Genomic DNA, 19,259 nt, shown 5'->3' with positions numbered 1-19,259 from the left:
GGGCCTGAGGCTCTAATGTGAGAATGTCACACAGAGATTTCAGCATAGGCTTTCCAGACAGTTTATATGGAACCATCCCTGCTGCTTTTTGAACAATAGCTGGGCATACAAAAGCACGTGTGTGTGTGTGTGTGTGAACCTTTTCAGCAAATTTGAAATATCTTAGATCATCCTTTGCCAACCTGGTGCCCTCCAGATATTTTGGGCCACTCCCAATCAGGGAACTTGTGGCTGCTGTGCCAAAGGAGCAAAGTGGGAGAGGCAAACGGGAATAAAATGAAAGAAGTGGTAAAATGTGGCAATTTCCCAGAAAACTCAGAGATTTTTGCCACGACGGGCATCAGCTGAACACGGCTGCTATCATTACGTCCTGCCAGCATGGCACAGATGTACGCCACAAGCTCAAATCAGCACTCCACAGCTGTGCATCTGCTGCACTGTTTCAGATTGAGAGAGGTGCCTTTAATGTTACATGCATATTCAAAGATGAAGCGCTTGGAGGTGGGGCGAAATGGTTGGGAGGACACATTACTATCCCACTTCAGAGAATCATGTCTGAACTGTGCACTCTAAGTGTGGTCCTTAACTTTGTGTATTTGCCAGTTTAAATATTCATGTGATATAGTTGCTTTTAGCCCCAAATAGGCTCACAAATAACAGAAAATTAAAAGAATGAAATTAGTTTAAAAATGAGCAAGCAACAAACTTGCTAGTCAAAACAGGATCAGTACTAAAAACTTAAATGGTAAGTTACTTTTGATTACAGATGGCCCTCGGCGGGGTGGGTAGTAAGACAGCAGAAAGGCGATACATAGGATCTAATTGTACAATACTTGGGGGGTCATAAAGCATGCCCGTACCTCCATCATTGTCGATGTTGTCTCCACACATCATTTCCATGACAACATTGCATCCCATTCCGCTCCAGCCCACTTGGCAGACGCAGTGCCATCCATTCTGATCAAGGGTGCATCTTCCATTTCCATAACACAGACCTGGGCAGCCATCTAGGAAGAGAACAATTAAACAAAAGTTTATGTATTATCATTGTCCATGATAATTTTTATCAATCAATCAATTTTATTACCAATGTGACATATCACCACTCTCCTTGCTATACAACCATTCTGTCATAGCTGAATACTGTTTGTGCAAATGGTCAATAGAGATGAGTATCAGCTGAAGGAAAAGTTGTTTTAGAGCTTCTTGAATGGAAGCTCGAAACTAGCACTTAGTAAGAGTGGGTGAATCTCTATTTTTGACAGATTCTACCAGTTTCTCATTTTTCCAATCTTAAGTTCAGTCCTTCACATTTCCTCATCAATTTCTGACTATATACATACATATATATGTATATGGTCCTCTTGAAAATTCACCTGCATTATGGAGCAAATTTCTCCTTTCAGTCTAGTATATACATTTTTTCACAAGTAAGTTTTCCACACTTTGTATGTTATTTTCACTATATACAACACTATATAAATATATATATATATACACACACACACACACACACACACACACATTGCCTGGTTGGATAACTGCCCTGTAAAATTTGGAGAAGTCCGCATTTCAAAGGATAGTTGTGTTTCAGATCTTATACTGTTTGTGTTTCAGATCTTATACTGTTTCGAAAAATGTGAGTTAGGTAGGTTTAAATGTTAACTGCATCAAATTTCTCCTGTATCCCTAATAACATGCAGCCTGATTCTATGCAGGTTTACCCCATAGTGAGCCCCACTGTACTAAATGAAGCTTGCTCCCAAATAAGTGTGCTCTGATCAGCTTATGGATCACACCCTGGACCACATGTACTGGTAGGGATGAAGAACAGATTTGTCTGGTTTACATTTTTAGGCAAACTAATTTGATTCTCACCTCCTGGACTAATGCATGGAAATGAACATAATCTTTGGATTTTGAACTTCTCTGACTTTGCAATACAGCTCTCAGCTCAAAGAACATACTAAAATGTATTATAGCAATAAAAAAACATTTAGAAATGCATACATTGAGCAAATTATGTGTGTGTGTGTGTGTGTGTGTGTGTTTTCTTATAAAGTACATATATTAAAGTATTTAAATACAAATTCATGTATGAATTTTAATACAGATTTAAAAAATAAAAATGCAGATTAATATGGAAATAAGACTGAAAGGACTAATGAATAAACATATGTGAAATTAACACAGACTGGAATAGACCGATCCATTATATATATATAAAAAAACCTGCAGAGAATAACTGATTTTACTCAACAGCTTATCAAAATTCAAACCTGGTTCAGTGAAATAAATATAACCCTGTGGTTTAGTACACTTAAGAACCCCAGTTCACTCATGATTGGCTTAACCTTCTCAGATATCTTTTTTATATTTATAACTATAACTATAATTTCCTTGGTTTATTGATTGCACAAACTAACAAATTGAAACACCATATTCTACTTGCTTTTTAGATGGTTTGTAACCCTTGTCTTTTGTAACACTCTTTTGGAATTCTCTATTTTTTAAGCAGGGTGGAGAAACCTCAGGCCCAGGGGCCAACCAAGTCTCTGTTTGGCCTGCAGGACTCTCTGCACACACCACAGCCCCTCCCCAGTTACAGCTGGTCTCTCTCTCTACACACACACACACACACACACACACACACACACACACCATGCTGCACATATTCCTATAGCATGTTGCCTTATTAATATGTCAGTGAACCCTGAAAATGCCTTTTGCTTGCCTGGGTAGAAGAGAGAAGGGGATGTTCAGAAACTAGCATGCTGTACAAAACTAAAAATTTGCATTTGTTGCTCTGCCTCTTTTGTCTCTGGCTCTACCCACCATTGGCAGAAAGGAACCATAGAACTGTAGAGTGGGGAGGAACCACAAGGGTCATCAAGTCCCAAGCCAATGCTTTTTTTCTAGAAAAATACGTGCTGGTACTCACCATAAAGTTGTTACAGTAAGTGCCACACTTTTAAAAAACAACAACAAAAAAATTAAATAGGTGCTGGTACTGCGTACCCTTGACTACCCCCTTTAAAAAATAAAAACACTGTCCCAACCCATGCAATGTATGAATATTTCGCTCAATGCTGGGTTCAAACCCACATCCCTCAGATTAGGAGTCTCATGCTCTGCTGAGTTATCCAAGCACATATGCAGCCCTCAGGCTGAAAAAAGCTTCTCTGTCCCTGCTTTTAAGTATGCCAAAAGAACTGCAACCTTGCAGTCCAGTCCTTTGTGTGTTTACACTGAAGTAAGTCCCGTTATGTTCAATGAGGTGTGAGCGTGTTTTAAGACTGCAGCCTTAATACCCATAAATGGTTTGGATTCACTCTCTTTCTATGACATGCTCATCACAGCTTGAGTTTCAGCCAGCAGATGTGTTCAACAGAGCTTGCCTGCAGCATTCTGAAGTTGCTTAATTATGTTCTATTGATTGGTGAGCCTGAGTATTGGCAATAAGCTCTGAGCCAGCAGCTGTGTCTGGGGGCGGGCAGGCGGGGGCACACCAAGTTCTCAGCATTCATACTGCACTCCTAACATCTCTTAGCAAGGCAGACAGAATTATCTGTAGCTGTAGAAATTCAAACAACTGGCTAAAGAAGAACTCTGTCAAATAAGAATCAATAGGTCCACCACAAGACTCCTGCCAGAAGACTATGAAACTATGAAATTAGAGACTAGCAATGGACTGGGTGTGGGGAAGGCAAATATCAAAACGGCTGTCTTCATCCCTACCAAGCTTCTTGAATACTAAGATCTGCAGAAGGGGATTTCTTGATACTTAGGTCACCCACATAAGTGTGCGGGAAAGTCCTTCAAAAGATAACTTTCTCTCTGACAGCTGGGGATGCAAGAAGGCAGTGATTTCCATTCCAATGTTTATTTGTCACCATCAGCACTGTTTCTATTCTCCTACGGTTCACTTTCCAACAAATACTGTCATTTGTCTTGCACTATTTAACTATTTATGTAACTTACACTCATTTTAGTGCAGACATCAAAGCAATGTGGAAAAAAGGCATTCACAACACACTGAAAAATGATGATATGAACAAATGCAAATTGCATTCACTTAACTGATTTCTGATCCCGACCACACACAAACATGTTATTTTTGCCTCCTTTTCTGTTTTGTTAGAAGTCACCAACAACCATAGAGGCAGCCCCTAAGCTGTGTAAGTCCTTTTCCACTGAGGTGCCTGTTTCACCTTCATTGTACAGCGCTTGCTGTAAACTGAATTTACTTCTTTATCCTGGCCTTTGTCAATGAAGATCTTTTGTTTTGTAGCACCCACCTTTTATTGGATGTATACTGCTGTGTTCCATTTGGAATGATTGACTTGTTTTTATTATTGTTAACAGTTTTATGTTTTATAACTTTATACTCCTTTGCTGTAAGTCACCCTAGGACCTTATGGTGAGGGGGGGGGAAGTAAGCTTATAAATAAAAAGAAATGAGCGGGAAATGGAGCCATCGACATTTTTTTGAATCACATGCTTTTAACTACCGGTATCCTAAACCTTGCCCCATCAACAGAGCTATACCTCAGGCTTTGCAGACTTGAGTCACAGGGAGACCCAGAAGAAGGAGACGGACTACAAACATATGTTTCCCCAAATGGTTTGCATTTTCTCCTTTTTCTTTTCAAGCTCACTCCTTAACAGCTTCCCTCCAACAAGTCATGAGCATAACACAGAAGAAAACAGAACCAGCATTTGTGTACCTAAATGAAAATACACAAACCTTTCAGTATTAATTTGCCATCTGTTGATTAAGATGAAGTGCCTCTACTTTACTGAAAATAGGTCGTTTTGCTACCTTTGTGAATGGAAGATATCATTAATCTCATCTTGTTATCTCAATGGCCATTAGAAAAAAGGTTTGCAGCGGTAACATTGTGTGAAATAAATAAACTGCAGTTATTTTTAATAGTTATTGTTATCTGTCCAGGAGTGTTTCATCATCTTTTGAAACATGGACTCTTCTCATGAACTGAATAGCAAAATATGATGGCTCTGATCCAAATATATATGTGGCATAGCAGCTGGCCGCTACATGTGCAATCCCATTGGTGACATGCTGGAGTTAAATAAGGTTGATGCCTCCAACCCCTTAAGTATGAATGTCAGTTTTTTGTGGATGTTTGGAAGCATCAAAGACACAGTAGATGCAAGTTGTAATAAAATATGGGATGAAATTATCTGAAAATCCTGATGTCGATATTAACAACATGATTTTTTTTCTAATCCCTGTCTTGCTTCTTAATCTCAGCAAGAAGCAGTGCCCTTTTGCTTAAAATATATATGCAAAATTCAAGTATACTATATGTATTAATACAGTGGATGCTCGGGTTGCGAACGTGATTTGTGCGGGAGGCACATTCGCAACCTGCAGCGTTTACAACCCGCAGCGCCACGCCTGCAAAGCACGGGTTGCAATTTGGTGCTTCTGCACATGCGCAAAGTGCAATTTAGCACTTCTGCACATGTGCCGAAACCCAGAAGTAACCTGTTCCGGTACTTCTTGGTTCGCCACAGTGCGCAACCCTAACGCGCAACCCAAAGCGTCTGTAACCCGAGATATGACTGTATATGCATTATTGTACAAATAATATTACATGCATGCTATACGCTTACACATTCCAAGTTTCCTAAGCTAGCATTTTAAACATATACATGCAAACATATATATAATTGTTTAATGATATGTATGTTTAAATTCGTTTCTAAAATTGTGCCGTGGAAACATAGTACAGCATGGGGTTTGCCTCTTTTATACATATGCTGCATGTAACATACACATTTAAGTTTACATGTAATTAGTTATGCCTGGTATAATGTAGCCTCTCAATGCCCCCAGCAGAATGTCAAACCGGCTTGCAAATATAAGGAACAATTTTACTCAGTTAAACCTTCCCTTGCCTGCACTTATACACGGCACTTTGATTTGGAATACATCTTGAATGACACAAATCCATTTAGGAAGCACTTATTGGCTTATTTTCGATTCATTGATTATTAATTTTTGTTCTGGACCAAGACATATTTTTAGAATTTGATATCTGGCTTAATCAATGTGATACAGATTTAAGATTTACTGGTAAAGGGAGCGAGACAAGTATTCCCTTTTTAGATGTTGAATTATTCTTTGGTATTCAACACAATGAACATGTTAAACATTTACGTCCATTTCGTAAACACACTGATAGAAATTCTTTACTCCATTATCACTCTAATCATCTGGTCCAATTAAAAAACAGTCTATCGTTCAGTCAGTTCATCAGACTTAAAAGAAATTCTTCTCTCAAGACTGATTTTTAAAATAATGCTGTATCCCTTTCCTCTTCGTTAAGAGATGGGGGTTATCCACAAGAAATTATTAAAACAGAATTTGAAAGGGCTCAAAGAACATCAAGACAAGAATTGTTGGTACCAAAATCTAAAAATAAACATGACAGGATCTTTGGTTCGATTGAGTACAACTGTCAGACTTCTTCCATTGAAAGAGTTATTAAACAACATTGGCACATTATTTCCCACATTCCAGGCTGTGAGAATATGCCTATTTTGGGTAAAAGACGTACAAGATCATTTAGGGATGTTCTTTCTCATACTGACCTGCTTGAATATCATAATAATGACCCCAACACTACATTGAAAGGGCACTACAGATGTGGTCACTTGCACATGCTGCAGATTTGCGTTGCCTGTGAAATCTTTTACTAACACATCAAATGGTTAAAACAATTTTTTTGCAACAGTTTACAAATTGTTCAACAAAAAACTGTGTCTACTGTATTCATTATGCATGTGGGTTTCTATATGTAGGAAGCACCACACGTGTTATTAGGACTAGAATCTCGGAACACAGATCAAGGATACACAACGCTTGTACAGATGCCCCATTAGTTCAGCATGTTCAGCAAAAGGCCCATACTGAAAATGATTTGAGTTTTTTCGTTCTATGGACTTTTTAAAAATTACCTTTTAGAACAGCTGATGTACGTAAAGCCTTGCTATAACAAGAGTGTACATTAATATTCCAGTCTCCTAAAGGATTGAATAAAGAGTTTGATCTTGGATGTTACATATGAATTCTGATCAATAGCAGAGAATTGTTGCTGTACCTTTAATGATCTGTGAGGAATGATTTTACACACCTGTTATATTGGTGTGGTTCAGCCAATTATCTGAAATGTATTTAAATTGCTTTGCCACATTTGTTGTTTACTTGCTGTGCCTGTGAAGAACTTATATTGCTGATGTATCGTGTTGAGTTTATAGGTAAGATATAACATGATATGGTTAATGCGCATATATTATTTATCTCTTCGTTCACTGAGACTGGAATGTTACTTTGTATTATTTAGTATTATGAACTGAAGAAGCTGTAGCGAAACCTGATTAACATTTGGAATACCGGTCTTCTGATCCATTTTCGTCGAGGGATGGTGAGAAGGTGCCTGTCTGTGACCACCACCATGTATGACCCCTGCCTCTACATATGGCTATGTGATGAAGCCTTTCTTGCCACCGTTCCCTCTTATATGACTTTGCGTGTCCAGTTGAGAACTATCTGCAGCACCTTTTGCGTATTTTCACTGCGCTATGACACTATTATTAGATACATTATCGGCAGAGTTGTGCCACTAGTTGACTATTTGTACATAAGTATCTCCAGGCTTTGACATGCACACTGCACTTCAGTGTGTTTAACTGAGTAACTGTTCCTTATATTTGCAAGCCGGTTTGGTGTTTTGGTTTTGTTGTATTATATTCATTATAACACCTGATACTTTTTTTGTATACCCAACAGAATGTCCCCACATTCTACTCATGAAATGACTGTCGGAATACACTGCGTGGATCCGTTAAAAGATCCGCGGTTAATTGTTTATTTTAATGGTTATTGAGAACTACTTTTTGTATCCTTACGCGTGAAAGCGAAAGTGAAAGTAAGAATGAACAGTCGGTTTGCCAATAAGATTAATCCGCCTTTAATTTGTAGTCCCGGTAATGTTTCAAAGTTATCAATGAGCGTTAACCCTGCTTCCCGCCTTTTTGGAGGGCAGCAACAGTGGTTTTATTGGCTGGGGTGTCAATCGTGATGTCACATCTGTTCCCAAATAAAAGGCTGAGGCTCCCCGCTTGGGCACGTTCTTCTTTAGTTCTTTCAGTTAGGTCAAGTTTAGTTTAAGGGATTTTGGGAGCGGGCTGGTTGGGTTGGATGGGTTTTTCTTTTAGTTAGGTTTAGTTCGCGGAAGATATTCGGTTTAGCTTTAGTTAGGCTCTTAGGTTTAGCCTAGGGCTAGATTCGCGGAAGATATTTCGGTTTAGTATTATTTAGTTTAGTATCGCGGAAGATTGGGCGCGCAGGGACTGAGAGCTTAGGGAAATTTAGCTTAGGGCAAGAAACGAGCCTACGCGGGTTTTGCCAAAGCCACTAAAAGATATACTCGGTGTCTGTCGTTCTTTTGGGGGAAAAGGAAAAAGGTTTAAAGATTTTTTTTAACTTTAACCAAAACTTAGATAACGTCCTTAGTTTGGTTTTCCTGGTTCAGATTCAGGGCATCCATTGGTTTTCGAGGCATCCATTGGTTTTCGAGGCATCCATTAGTTTTCGAGGCATTATTTTAGTTAGAAGGCATTCAAGAACTCACACACCTTCGGAGTCATTTTCCGTCTTACTCAGCTTCCTTCAGATTGTGAGACTTGGCCGGCGCCCGTGCTCATAAGCACGTGGAACGCTGGCCGCTTTTCCCCGCTACTGGTACCTCGTGCGTGGGCAGCTTAAGCTTACGCACGAGGAGCTCCAGCACCGAACCCCGGCAATGACTGAGCGCATGAAGGTAGAGCGGGATCATGCCTCCCTGCTCGATCCATGAAGTTTCCATATCTAACGGCATCTAATTCCTACAGTCATCTGCTTCTCTCTGTTCTGCATTCAATCCCGAGAAGTGAGATCCTGCTCTCCTTCATCAGTCGGGCTTTCTCTGGTTGTTGAAAAGTCCCCCCACCTCCAGCAGCTGCTCAGTGCTGTGATTTAATATTTTACTGCAATTTTTTTTTTGCATTTCTTTAGATTTTAGCTTTGTGTTTTTATAGTTGCATCCTTTCCTGCAAGGTGCTTAGAGATTTTTCTTGCAAGGTGCTTAGAGATTTTTCTGTTACACAGTCTGTACACTGCATAAATGAATAAATTATTTAATCAATGCATGTGATCACAGGAGCCAGCTCCTAGGGGCTGAGGTCCCTCCCCCCCATAAAATATTTGAGGGAGCTGGTCCCCCCAAAACTGATGGGCATTGCCATTTAAATGGTGTGCGTGTGCCACATCTTATGATCAGTTTATGTGAGGCGGGGCTTACCTACCCACCCACCCACCCCAATATTTTATTCAAGTTGGCACCCCTGCATGAGAACATAAAGAGCTCATACCAGAAAGAAGTCATTTTAGTCCAGCATCCTGCTGTTGCCAACCAGATGCCTGGATTAATTATAACTGGATTTTTATTTAAAATGTAACCAAGAGCACAAGAAAGACAAGTTTAGGGTTTTTGTTTTTGCTGGTGTTCAAAGGAAATTCAGTAATCAAACAGAGAATATGCCTGCAAGTGAATTAAGAAGGAGCCAGTGTATTTAAAAAGAGCTGGTATCTGGCCAACTTGTTTCTATAAATGCAGGCACCCAAGTCTCCTGCATGCAATTAAAACCTTTATGGGTTTAAAACAACAACTTTGGGAACATCTAGATGACATTTTGCCAAGGCTACACTATTAAATGTCTTGGAGAAAATGTATCATTTTTCATTAAAATTGAACAGTTACATTTCCACAGCTGAGCAATGACTTCTGAACAGAGCTGTGAGTTCTAGATTCTTATTAGGAATATCATTAGAAATTAGCCTTGGGGTAGAAGGGAAGGAGAGAAAGGGACGTCTTTAATAACTAGCACAATATTTAAATCCTGTAAAGTGAAGGGACAGAATATAGGAATTATTTAAACTGTCTGATGATATTGGTCTCACAGAGCTTCTATTAAATGAAACCAAAATGGGATGTATGTTTTCTAATGGTTATGTCAGTATTATTTCACACAGAATCCGTGAAAAGGAACTCAATTAGGGCAAGCAGAAGCAAAACAGAACGGTGCTCTTGTGCCTTCGGTAGTTTTTTAGAAGGGAAAATTCCAGTAGATGACTTTTCCAGCCCTATTAATTAGGGTGCCCACCTAGCAATGGAGTCTCCAACGTTTTTTGGTCAGTGGGCACATTTGGAATTTGGAGAGAGTAGCATTGGTGCCAGTCACAAAATGGATGCCACTTTGAGAAGAGTAGAAAAAGAGACAAGTGCCAGCAGCAGCCACTGAGGCACTTGCTCTCAAGAGAGAAGTACTTTGTCCAGAATGGAAGGGAGGGAGGGTGACCAACCTTAGCAGCCAACAAAATGTGGGAATGTTTAGGGAAGAATAGGGAAAACCCAAATTTAGCAAGGAGCTGTGTTTTTTTCAACAAAGACTTACTGAGACCTTTTGAGGGCACCACAGGATGTAGTGGTGGGCACCCTGGTTTCCATAGACACTATGTCCCTTGGCTTCGTATCCCCAAAAAGGGAGCTATGCACCACTGAAAATGTGATTTTAAAAAGAAAAAATGTATCTCAATTTGCATAAATTTGCATATATTGACTTATCTGAATTGCATAGACTGATCTCTTTGTAGATACAAATTTAGAAATAATTAAATTTCACAGGAGGAAAGCTAATTAATTCTCCACTCAAAATACAGTAAGCCCACAATTTACATGCATTTAATTGCACTAGTGCGCATGTGCCCCACGGACACCATTGGGACTTGGAGTGCAGAGACTTCGGGCAGCCGGGTGAAACTGTTGAAGTGGCGGGTGCACGCGGGCACGCGGCGGGTGCACGCTCGCGTGGACTTACTTCTAAGCGGCAGCGGCTGTTACAAGTGGCGGCGGGCGAGCGATGTCAAGCGAGAGCTGCTTGGTCAGCTCTGCGCAGGGCGGTATGGATGCCCCATGAACCCATTGAGAGAGACGTTTTGTTTTCTTTCCCAGGGGCATTTGATGATTCAATTAATGGTGCACAGCAGCGATGACCTGTGAGCTTGCTGATTTGTTATGAAAAAGGAAGTTTACCACCCACCACACAATTTACAATTCTGGACAAACAATGCAAGAGTACAACAGCTCAGACAGTGCTGGGAAAACTGGGCTGCCTGGTATGAAAAAGGGCACCTGGCCCACTTTCCATAATAAGCTTCATCTGGCCAAAACCCTCTTCTACACAATGGAGCTCAGTCTAAACTACTTCCAGACACCTAACAAGTTTGACTTACTGACTTTCAAGGAAAGAGATCCCACAGGCTCCTCACACAAATTCTCCCATAGTTGACCTGGTGTTATAGCTAAGAGTTCTAGTAATGTTTAATTTGGGCACCTCCCTTGGATTGTACTGGGGAAGAAAATACTACCATACCTTGTCTTCTGGTTACTCTCCTAAAAGGGAAAAAATAGCTCACTCTATCTTAAGGCAGCATTTCATCTATAATCAGCTGCTGGAGTCACTGCAGAGCTGGCTGGCTGGATCTGCAAGGGAGTTTCCCTCCCCAAGGGGAATATATAAGAGGTGGAAGAGGCAAATAACATGTATTTCCAAGAGAAATTGATTTAGTAGGACATTGCTTGAGGGACTTTTGCCTCTTCCCAACACCACCTCCCTGCCAGGTGGATTACCAGCAACTGGACCAGGTTACAGCTCTTTCCTGGTCTCTTCCGTGGAGCAGAAAAACTGTTCCAATGTTTAATTTCAACAAATATGTTGCCTTTATTCCTCCTGGCTATGGTGTTTCATCCTCTTTGCGTCAGGCACAACCTAGACCTACTTGTAGCGTAACAAGGCTCTGTTCAGTCATGGCTCAATAGTCAACTTCATCTGGTCTTTCATTTGCTTCCAATGTCACAATTTTCAGACATTTTCTTTCACCAGTTCTAAAATGTTTGGACTAGTGACACTATCAGTATGCAGAGCACAATCTATCATTCTGTACATTCAGTATAAGCTACTGAACTTTATTTTGATTGGTTTTGTATACGTTTGTAGCATATTTTATTATACAACTGTACACCACCTTGAAATGCATGCAATAGGCAATAGACATAAATATTGTAATAAAAAAACAAACTAAAACCAGTATGAGCTAAATGTACCATGTTTGCAGGGATGTGTGTTGTCTTATTGCTACCTGTCAAATGCTATTTTGAATTATCCAGTTGTCTGTTTAATCCCAACCTGAACTGGTGTGTGTGTGTGTGTGTGTGTGTGTGTGTACCAAAAGTCCAAAAGCAGTTACCAGCAATAAAAACCAGATACAATTTAAAAATAAAAATAACAAGGACTATGAACAAAGGCAACCTAACACCCGAGAGTAGGCTGAGCAAGTCATCAAAAAGCTGGGAAGTTGACTAGGAGTTGACTAGGTGACAGAAGACCAACAACAGCATTGCTGTCCATGCATCAAGGGGGAGAGATTTCCAAAGTCAGTGTGCAAACACAGCACAATCCCCCCAGCCCAACATAGGTGAGACAGTTTAAGCATGCACATAATTAACCTATTTATTTAATAAAAAAATTATACTGCTTGATTGTAGAAAAAACCTCAATGGTACGCACCCAACTCACCAATGGTGCAATGGTCCCCTTCCCATCCAGGGCTGCATTCACACTTTCCATCTTTGCACTGCCCATGTTCAGTGCAGTGAGAAGTACATGTGCGCTCCTCGCATGTTGGGCCTACCCAGCCTTCTTCACACTGGCAGGTTCCTCTTGCACAAACACCATGGCTGCCACAATCCAGTATGCAGAGTTCTTTGAAAATAGAAAGTAGCAGACCCAGTTAATTTAAGAAAGGAATAACAATGAAAGATGAATGTTCACATCTGCATTTTCTTGAAAGCGAGGCCAAGTTTGTTCAATGGGGTGGGTGTCTTGGTTCCCAAACCACAGATGTTCATACAGGGGAGCAATAAAGTTTTATTTAAGGCCTGCAATGGTCAGGCTACAGGTTCAGAACACCAAAGGGTCAACTAGAGAACAACAACCAGGGGGTCTGAGACCACACAAAAGCTACAAAGATGTCTTGACAAATGGGAATGGCCCTTCCACCTGCTGTCAAAGGAGAGGCATGTCATGCTCACTTGTGAGACCCACCCTTTGAGACAGGTGTGCTTGGAAGCAGACATTACTGCAAAAAGCAATACAGTATGGGTCAGTTCCCAGGAGTGGAGGTGGTGCTTGTTCCTTGGTGACAGGATGAAGGTTGGCCCCTCTGGCTCCACCTTTTTAGTTATTATTAGTCTCCCCTCCTGGCAGGTTGAAACCCTTCCCTCCACACTGCTAATGAATCCCCCTGCAACATGGATGGGGCACAACTGGGAGCCAGTGAGATATCTCCCCTTCCTCCAGCCCCTAGACATAATGGAGTGGAGGCCTTACCCTACCTCTCAGGCTTCACCCTGCCATGAGTGTTCTCCTCCTCCTGTTCCTCACCTGACAGCAATTGCCACTGCAGCCCCGAGCCAGTTAGGAGATCAGGGCTCATTAAATTGGGAAAGAGATTCTCAAACATACACACATACATGATTGCACAATATATCATATATAATTCCACAATCCTTTGGACCACACTTCTGAAATAGCACCCAGCTCATTGGACCTAGGAAGCACATAGGGAAGGTTCAGGAGGGATTACTTTGAAGCAATAATAAATCCAAAGGATAAAAGCTTTATTGCCTGACAGTTTTGAATCCACTAGGAGGTTATTTTCAGACGGGTTGGGAAGGTGAGCTTGTAAAGATCTGCAACTCTGGATTTCTCTTCTGAATCCCTAAATAGGTCTGAGCCTAGAAAATAATAACTCCAAACTAAAGCTACCAGTCAAATCCTCTTTATTCCGTCACTCAGAAGAGAAATGTGTGACAATATGGGCTTCCACATTCTTGAATCTGTAGGGTGAGTACAAGGCAATTTGGTTATCAGGAAACTGGCCGTTCCGATTGTCATACCAGGGGGTGCAAACATTATGGTTGCCAAAAGCCTTTTTCTTCCTTCACCCATGACGTGAATTATTGTTCTTATGGTCCTAGCATTTGGCTGTGTTCCAGAGATGAAAAGAAGTCTCTTTTTCTTGCATCTACCTAGGTTTTGGTTTTTTAGTTATTATTATTAGTAGTATTGGTAGGTGTTTTTTTTTAACTTATTCACAAACAATCTCATTAGGAATTAGTAGTGAGGTGGCCAAGACTGTTGGCGATGCTAAATTGTCAATGACCATTAAAATAAAATAAGTTGTGAAGAGCTCCAGAAAGGATGTTTCCAAACTGAGTGAATGGGTGCTAAAATGGGAAATGCAGTTCAATGTAAACAAATGTAAACGGATGCATGTGGATGTCATAGGACAGTCAGAGGAAGGTTGGGAACAGAGGGAGGGGAAGAAAGGAGCGAGACAGAGGCTGTGGAGAGTAGTAGAGAGGAACAAGAGGAGAGGGAGGAGAAAGGGTTAAGCGGAAACCGTCAGGTGGAGGAGGGAGCCCAGGATGTTGCGGAGGGTCAGCACCAGCTGTGGTGGAGCGGCTCAGGGACGGAAGGAGAGTTGGCCGTTCCATCAGCAGCGGAGAGATGGGAGGAGAATGCGGAGAGATGCGGAGGGGTTTGCCCAAACTATTATGTTGGGGGCGGTCCCGCAAGCGAGCAGTGCTGGTAACTGACAGTGAGGGGTCGGATCCTTGAGAAATGAGCTCTGCTTTGTAAATATGTATACAGTGGTACCTCAGGTTACGTACTTAATTGGTTCTGGGGTGCAGTTTGTAACCTGAAAAGTACGTAACCCGAATGGCGATATTGCGCTTTGCGCATGCGCAGACCACACCGGGGGGGGGGGGCAAAAAACACTTCCGGATTACGGGAGTACGTAACCCAAAAAAATGTAACCCGAAGCGGATGTAACCCGAGGTACGACTGTATAATAAATACTACGTTAAAGCAAGCAGCCTAGCAAGTTGATTTTTTCATGAGAGGCTCTCACATGACAGTTGAGGGGAAAAAATAAACTCTTAACTTCACATTTACACTTAGGGGGTCTGAACTAGAGGTGATGGGCCAGGAATGAGACATTGGGGCCATAGTAGATAGTTCAATGAAGATGTGTGGTAGTTGTGAAAAAGGCAAATTCTATTTCAGTAATCATTAGGGGAGTGGGGAACTGAAAATAAAACTGCTATCGTAATGCTGTTATACAAATCTAAGGTGTGACTGCATTTGGAATACTGTGTGCAGTTTTTGTCACCTCAACTCAAAAAGGATATTGAAGAGCTGGAAAAAGGTTCATAAAAGGGCAACCAAGATGATCAGGGGGGTGGAGTGACTGCCCTATGAAGAATGGTTGCAATGCATGGGACTTTCTAGATTAGAAAAAAAGGCGAGTAAAAGGTTAAATGACAGAATTTTATAAAATTATGCACGGTCTGTATACAGAAAAGTTTTCCCTCCCACTTTCACAACACTAGAAGTCATGGGCACCAAATGAAGCTGAATGTTGAAAGATGCAGGACAGATAAAATAAAGCACTTCAATAATAATAACATTTTATTATTTGCTTTTTTGCCAACCCAAAGCAATTTACAGTGGAACCCCGGGTTATGCACGCAATCCGTTCCAGGTCACCATGAGTAACGCGGGCGTGTGTAACTCAAACACACGTAAAAAACAAACAGAAAACCCCTGGAAGTCGAGCAATTTGAGTGCTTCTGCGCATGCGCGAAGTGCGCAGAAGCGTTCTGTGCATCTGATGGTCGCACACGATCCTGCGCGCTCCGAAAAACTCTTCCGGGGTGCGGGAGTGCGTATCCCGAACGTACACAACATGGAGCGTACTCAACATGAGGCATGACTGTACAATATTTTAGGCAAACACACACACACACACACACACCAGCATAACAAAATCTAAAAGACAATTCTATTTGTAAAAATTAGATTAAAACATGCCACCCATGCAAAAATGCCCAAGGGCTAACCAAAAAGGACTGTTTTTGCCTTGCATCTCAAGATATATAACGATGGTGCCAGGCGAGTCTCCCTGGGGAGGGCATTCCACAAACAGGGAGCCACCACTGACAAAGCCTGCTCTCATGCTGCCACCCTCATGACCACCCACGGAGGGAACATATGAAAATGGGCCTCAATTTACAATGGCAGGGTCCAGTTGGGTTCATATGGTGAGAGGCAGTCCTAAAGGTAGTTCAATTGATTAATAGAACATAAATCAATGTAATAAATCCTATGCACTTGTTTGAGAGTAAGCCGGGACTTACTTTTCAGCAGGCATGCATAGGATCACACTATTATGTATTATTTATTAAACTTCTATACCACCCTTCCTTCGAGGATCACAGGGCAATTTACAATATAAAATTTATCTTACTAACTTAAAAGGCTGTTGCATAGTATTTCCTGTGGCAAAGTCTCACTGAGGATCCAGAGGGCAGTACACCAAGACAGAAGTAGCAATACAACTGCTGTCTCTAACCAGGGGCCAGAGGGAAAACAGAAACCCTTGACAGCCCGTAGCTTTGATTTCCCTGTTGTTGTTGAGCAGCTGCATCAGGGACAAATATAAAAATAGCTACCATCGACCTCATCACATCCCACCTTTCACTTCTCACTGGAAGAAGTCTCTGACATACCACTATTATATGTGGATAATTTGCATTATCCACATATAAGAAGATCCATGTAATTTTAGCTCAGTTAATTTCTTGGATGTTGGATCTAATCATATTCTATAAATTTATTAAACAAATTAGAAGACTGAGTTATCAAAGGTCTCCAAAATTACGTATGCCATATTTTGTAGATTAAAAGGCAGCCTTAAATTCAAATTATGGCTGAACTGAGCCCCCTCTGCAATATACATTTAAAGCAACATCATACAGTTTTAATAGTCCCAAAGAATTATGGGATGTGTAGTTACTAAATGGTAATTGAGAGTTGTAAGGAGACCCCTATTCCTCTCACACAGTTATAATTTCCAGAGTTCCGTGGGAAGAGGGATTGACTGTTGAACTGCTCTGAGAACTGGAGTTTTGTGAGGGGCACACTTAACAAACTACAGTTCCCATGATTCTTTGGGGGATGCCATGGCTGTTTAATGTGGTATGATACTTATTTAAATGTGCAGTGCAGGTGGGTCTCACACTACAAAGCCTTCAGAAGTAATTCTGCAGTGGCCAGAAGATCAAGGAGATCTCTGAGAATAATCTTAGGCTGATATGTTTAAATTTATTTATTTGGAGGAAAATATAGACTTCTTAATCAAAAGCACCTGTCCCAAGATGCTCCATAAAATACAGATAAATATAAAGAAAAACTATTTTAAAACTATGCCTAAAATAATCTTAGATATGCAGGTATAACATGGCATGGTATGAGGAAGATATTCTGACAGAAGACATGTCTTGCTGCAGCATCAGGCCAAAGACTTATCTAGTCCAGCAATCTTTTTCAGCAAATGCTTTACCCTGGCTGTTGACACTTCTGGTGTATATTTTTAGGACTCATCTTATTTTTGGTTATTCTGAGTTGTTTTAAACTATCCAATGTTGTGTATTAATGGTTGTAACCCTCCCTAGAACCTTAGGGTGAAGTAAAAGGTAAAGGGACCCCTGACCATCAGGTCCAGTCGTGTCCGACTCTGGGGTTGCGGCGCTCATCTCGCTCTATAGGCCGAGGGAGCCGGCGTTTGTCCGCAGACAGCTTCCGGGTCATGTGGCCAGCATGACAAAGCCGCTTCTGGCGAACCAGAGCAGCGCACGGAAACGCCGTTTACCTTCCCACCGGAGCGGTCCCTATTTATCTACTTGCACTGCGTGCTTTCGAACTGCTAGGTTGGCAGGAGCTGGGACCGAGCAACGGGAGCTCACCCCGTGGCAGGGATTCGAACCGCCGACCTTCTGATCAGCAAGCCCTAGACTCTGTGGTTTAACCCACAGCGCCACCTGGGTCCCCAAGGGGGGTGAAGAGCAAGTAATAAATTGCAATAATACAAAGGAGGTGAAGGAGGAAGATTTAGTGTGAGCATGCAAGCTTTGAGTTGAAGGGTGATTGACTGAAATGTGCAGATTTCTTCTACTCAATGGAGGATTCCATCCCACACAATGTAGAACCTGATTTCCCAAGGTTCTGCATAATATAAGGAGCTTCCATGAGTATAGAATCTCACTGCTTCAGAATGTTGCTCTTGAAATCATGGAGAGTGATGAGGACGCAGCTAGCAAGCTCATATTGATTCTTCACAATGGCTGTATTGTATTTCTGGATTTGGATAATGCCTGCACAGGGGTTTTGTATGCAAATAATATTACAATGAAATTACAAGAAATTCATTGTTTCTGTCCTAGGTTGCAAATTATATGACTGCTGTAGTGTTACTTCATAGGACATAGGATTACATGAAGCTGCCGTATACTGAGTCAGATTACTGTCTACACTGACTGGCAGCAGCTCTCCAGGGTTTCAGACAGGAGTCTGTCCCTGCTGTCCCTGGAGATGCCAAGGATTGACCCAGTGACCTTATGCATGCAAAGCATATGCTGTACCACTAAGCTATGGCTCTTCTCCTAAAAAGGGATTGTGAAGTCCAACAATTAGCACACCCTCAATCTTTTTTCCTCAATCTTTGCAAACTCAAAAGTCCTGTGTGCACATAGGTGGTATGCAAATACTCCTGAGCACATGCATCCATGTGCTACATATATAGAAAGAATGGAGCACACATATAAGAAGTGTCATATATCCATGTATGCAGGCGTATTCCAACGTAGGGACTTTGAGTACATGGAAAGCAAGGGCAGGACCAGCAACAGGCATGACTCTGGCCCACCATTCACACATTGATTTCTACAAGGATGAATGTGAGAATATGGAGCATACAGGAAAGTTATTGCCTTGCCTCAAAGGACTGATGCCTCATGAATTATTGACTGCGAAAGCCTGTGAGAAACATTTTATATTTGCTTCAAAGGAAGTGTAGCTGCAATAGACAGATATGGATAGAGAGCCCACTTAAATAACTAAATAACTTTAATTTAGTTCTCAAGCTGCACCCCAGTCTCAAAGTCATGAGCCCAAGAAAGATAATGAAACTAAGACAGGAACATAGAGGGGGTGTGAAGTGCCAC

The 19,259-nt window shown here is 41.3% G+C and overlaps 1 protein-coding gene across 14 annotated transcripts in view; it reads right to left on the bottom strand.

Annotated features, from left to right (window-relative positions):
* The window catches only part of TENM1 (teneurin transmembrane protein 1), a 379,169-nt gene that overhangs the window by 116,945 nt on the left and 242,965 nt on the right, over positions 1 to 19,259 (bottom strand). For 11 of the 14 annotated variants that reach the window (XM_033137208.1, XM_033137217.1, XM_033137213.1 and 8 more), the window contains 2 exons: positions 12,697 to 12,891; positions 861 to 1,007 (listed from right to left, as the gene is read on the bottom strand). In XM_033137208.1, the coding sequence (XP_032993099.1) occupies positions 861 to 1,007; positions 12,697 to 12,891 (342 nt within the window). The remainder of the gene's footprint in view (positions 1 to 860; positions 1,008 to 12,696; positions 12,892 to 19,259) is intronic. The other 3 variants (XM_033137214.1, XM_033137219.1, XM_033137220.1) reach the window with 1 other exon arrangement.

Source organism: Lacerta agilis, chromosome Z, assembly GCF_009819535.1.
Source record: "Lacerta agilis isolate rLacAgi1 chromosome Z, rLacAgi1.pri, whole genome shotgun sequence".
In the NCBI taxonomy this organism is placed as follows: Eukaryota; Metazoa; Chordata; class Lepidosauria; order Squamata; family Lacertidae; genus Lacerta; species Lacerta agilis.
The sequence above is the reverse complement of the archived record's forward strand: the minus strand, read 5'-3'. Positions and strand labels throughout refer to the sequence as shown.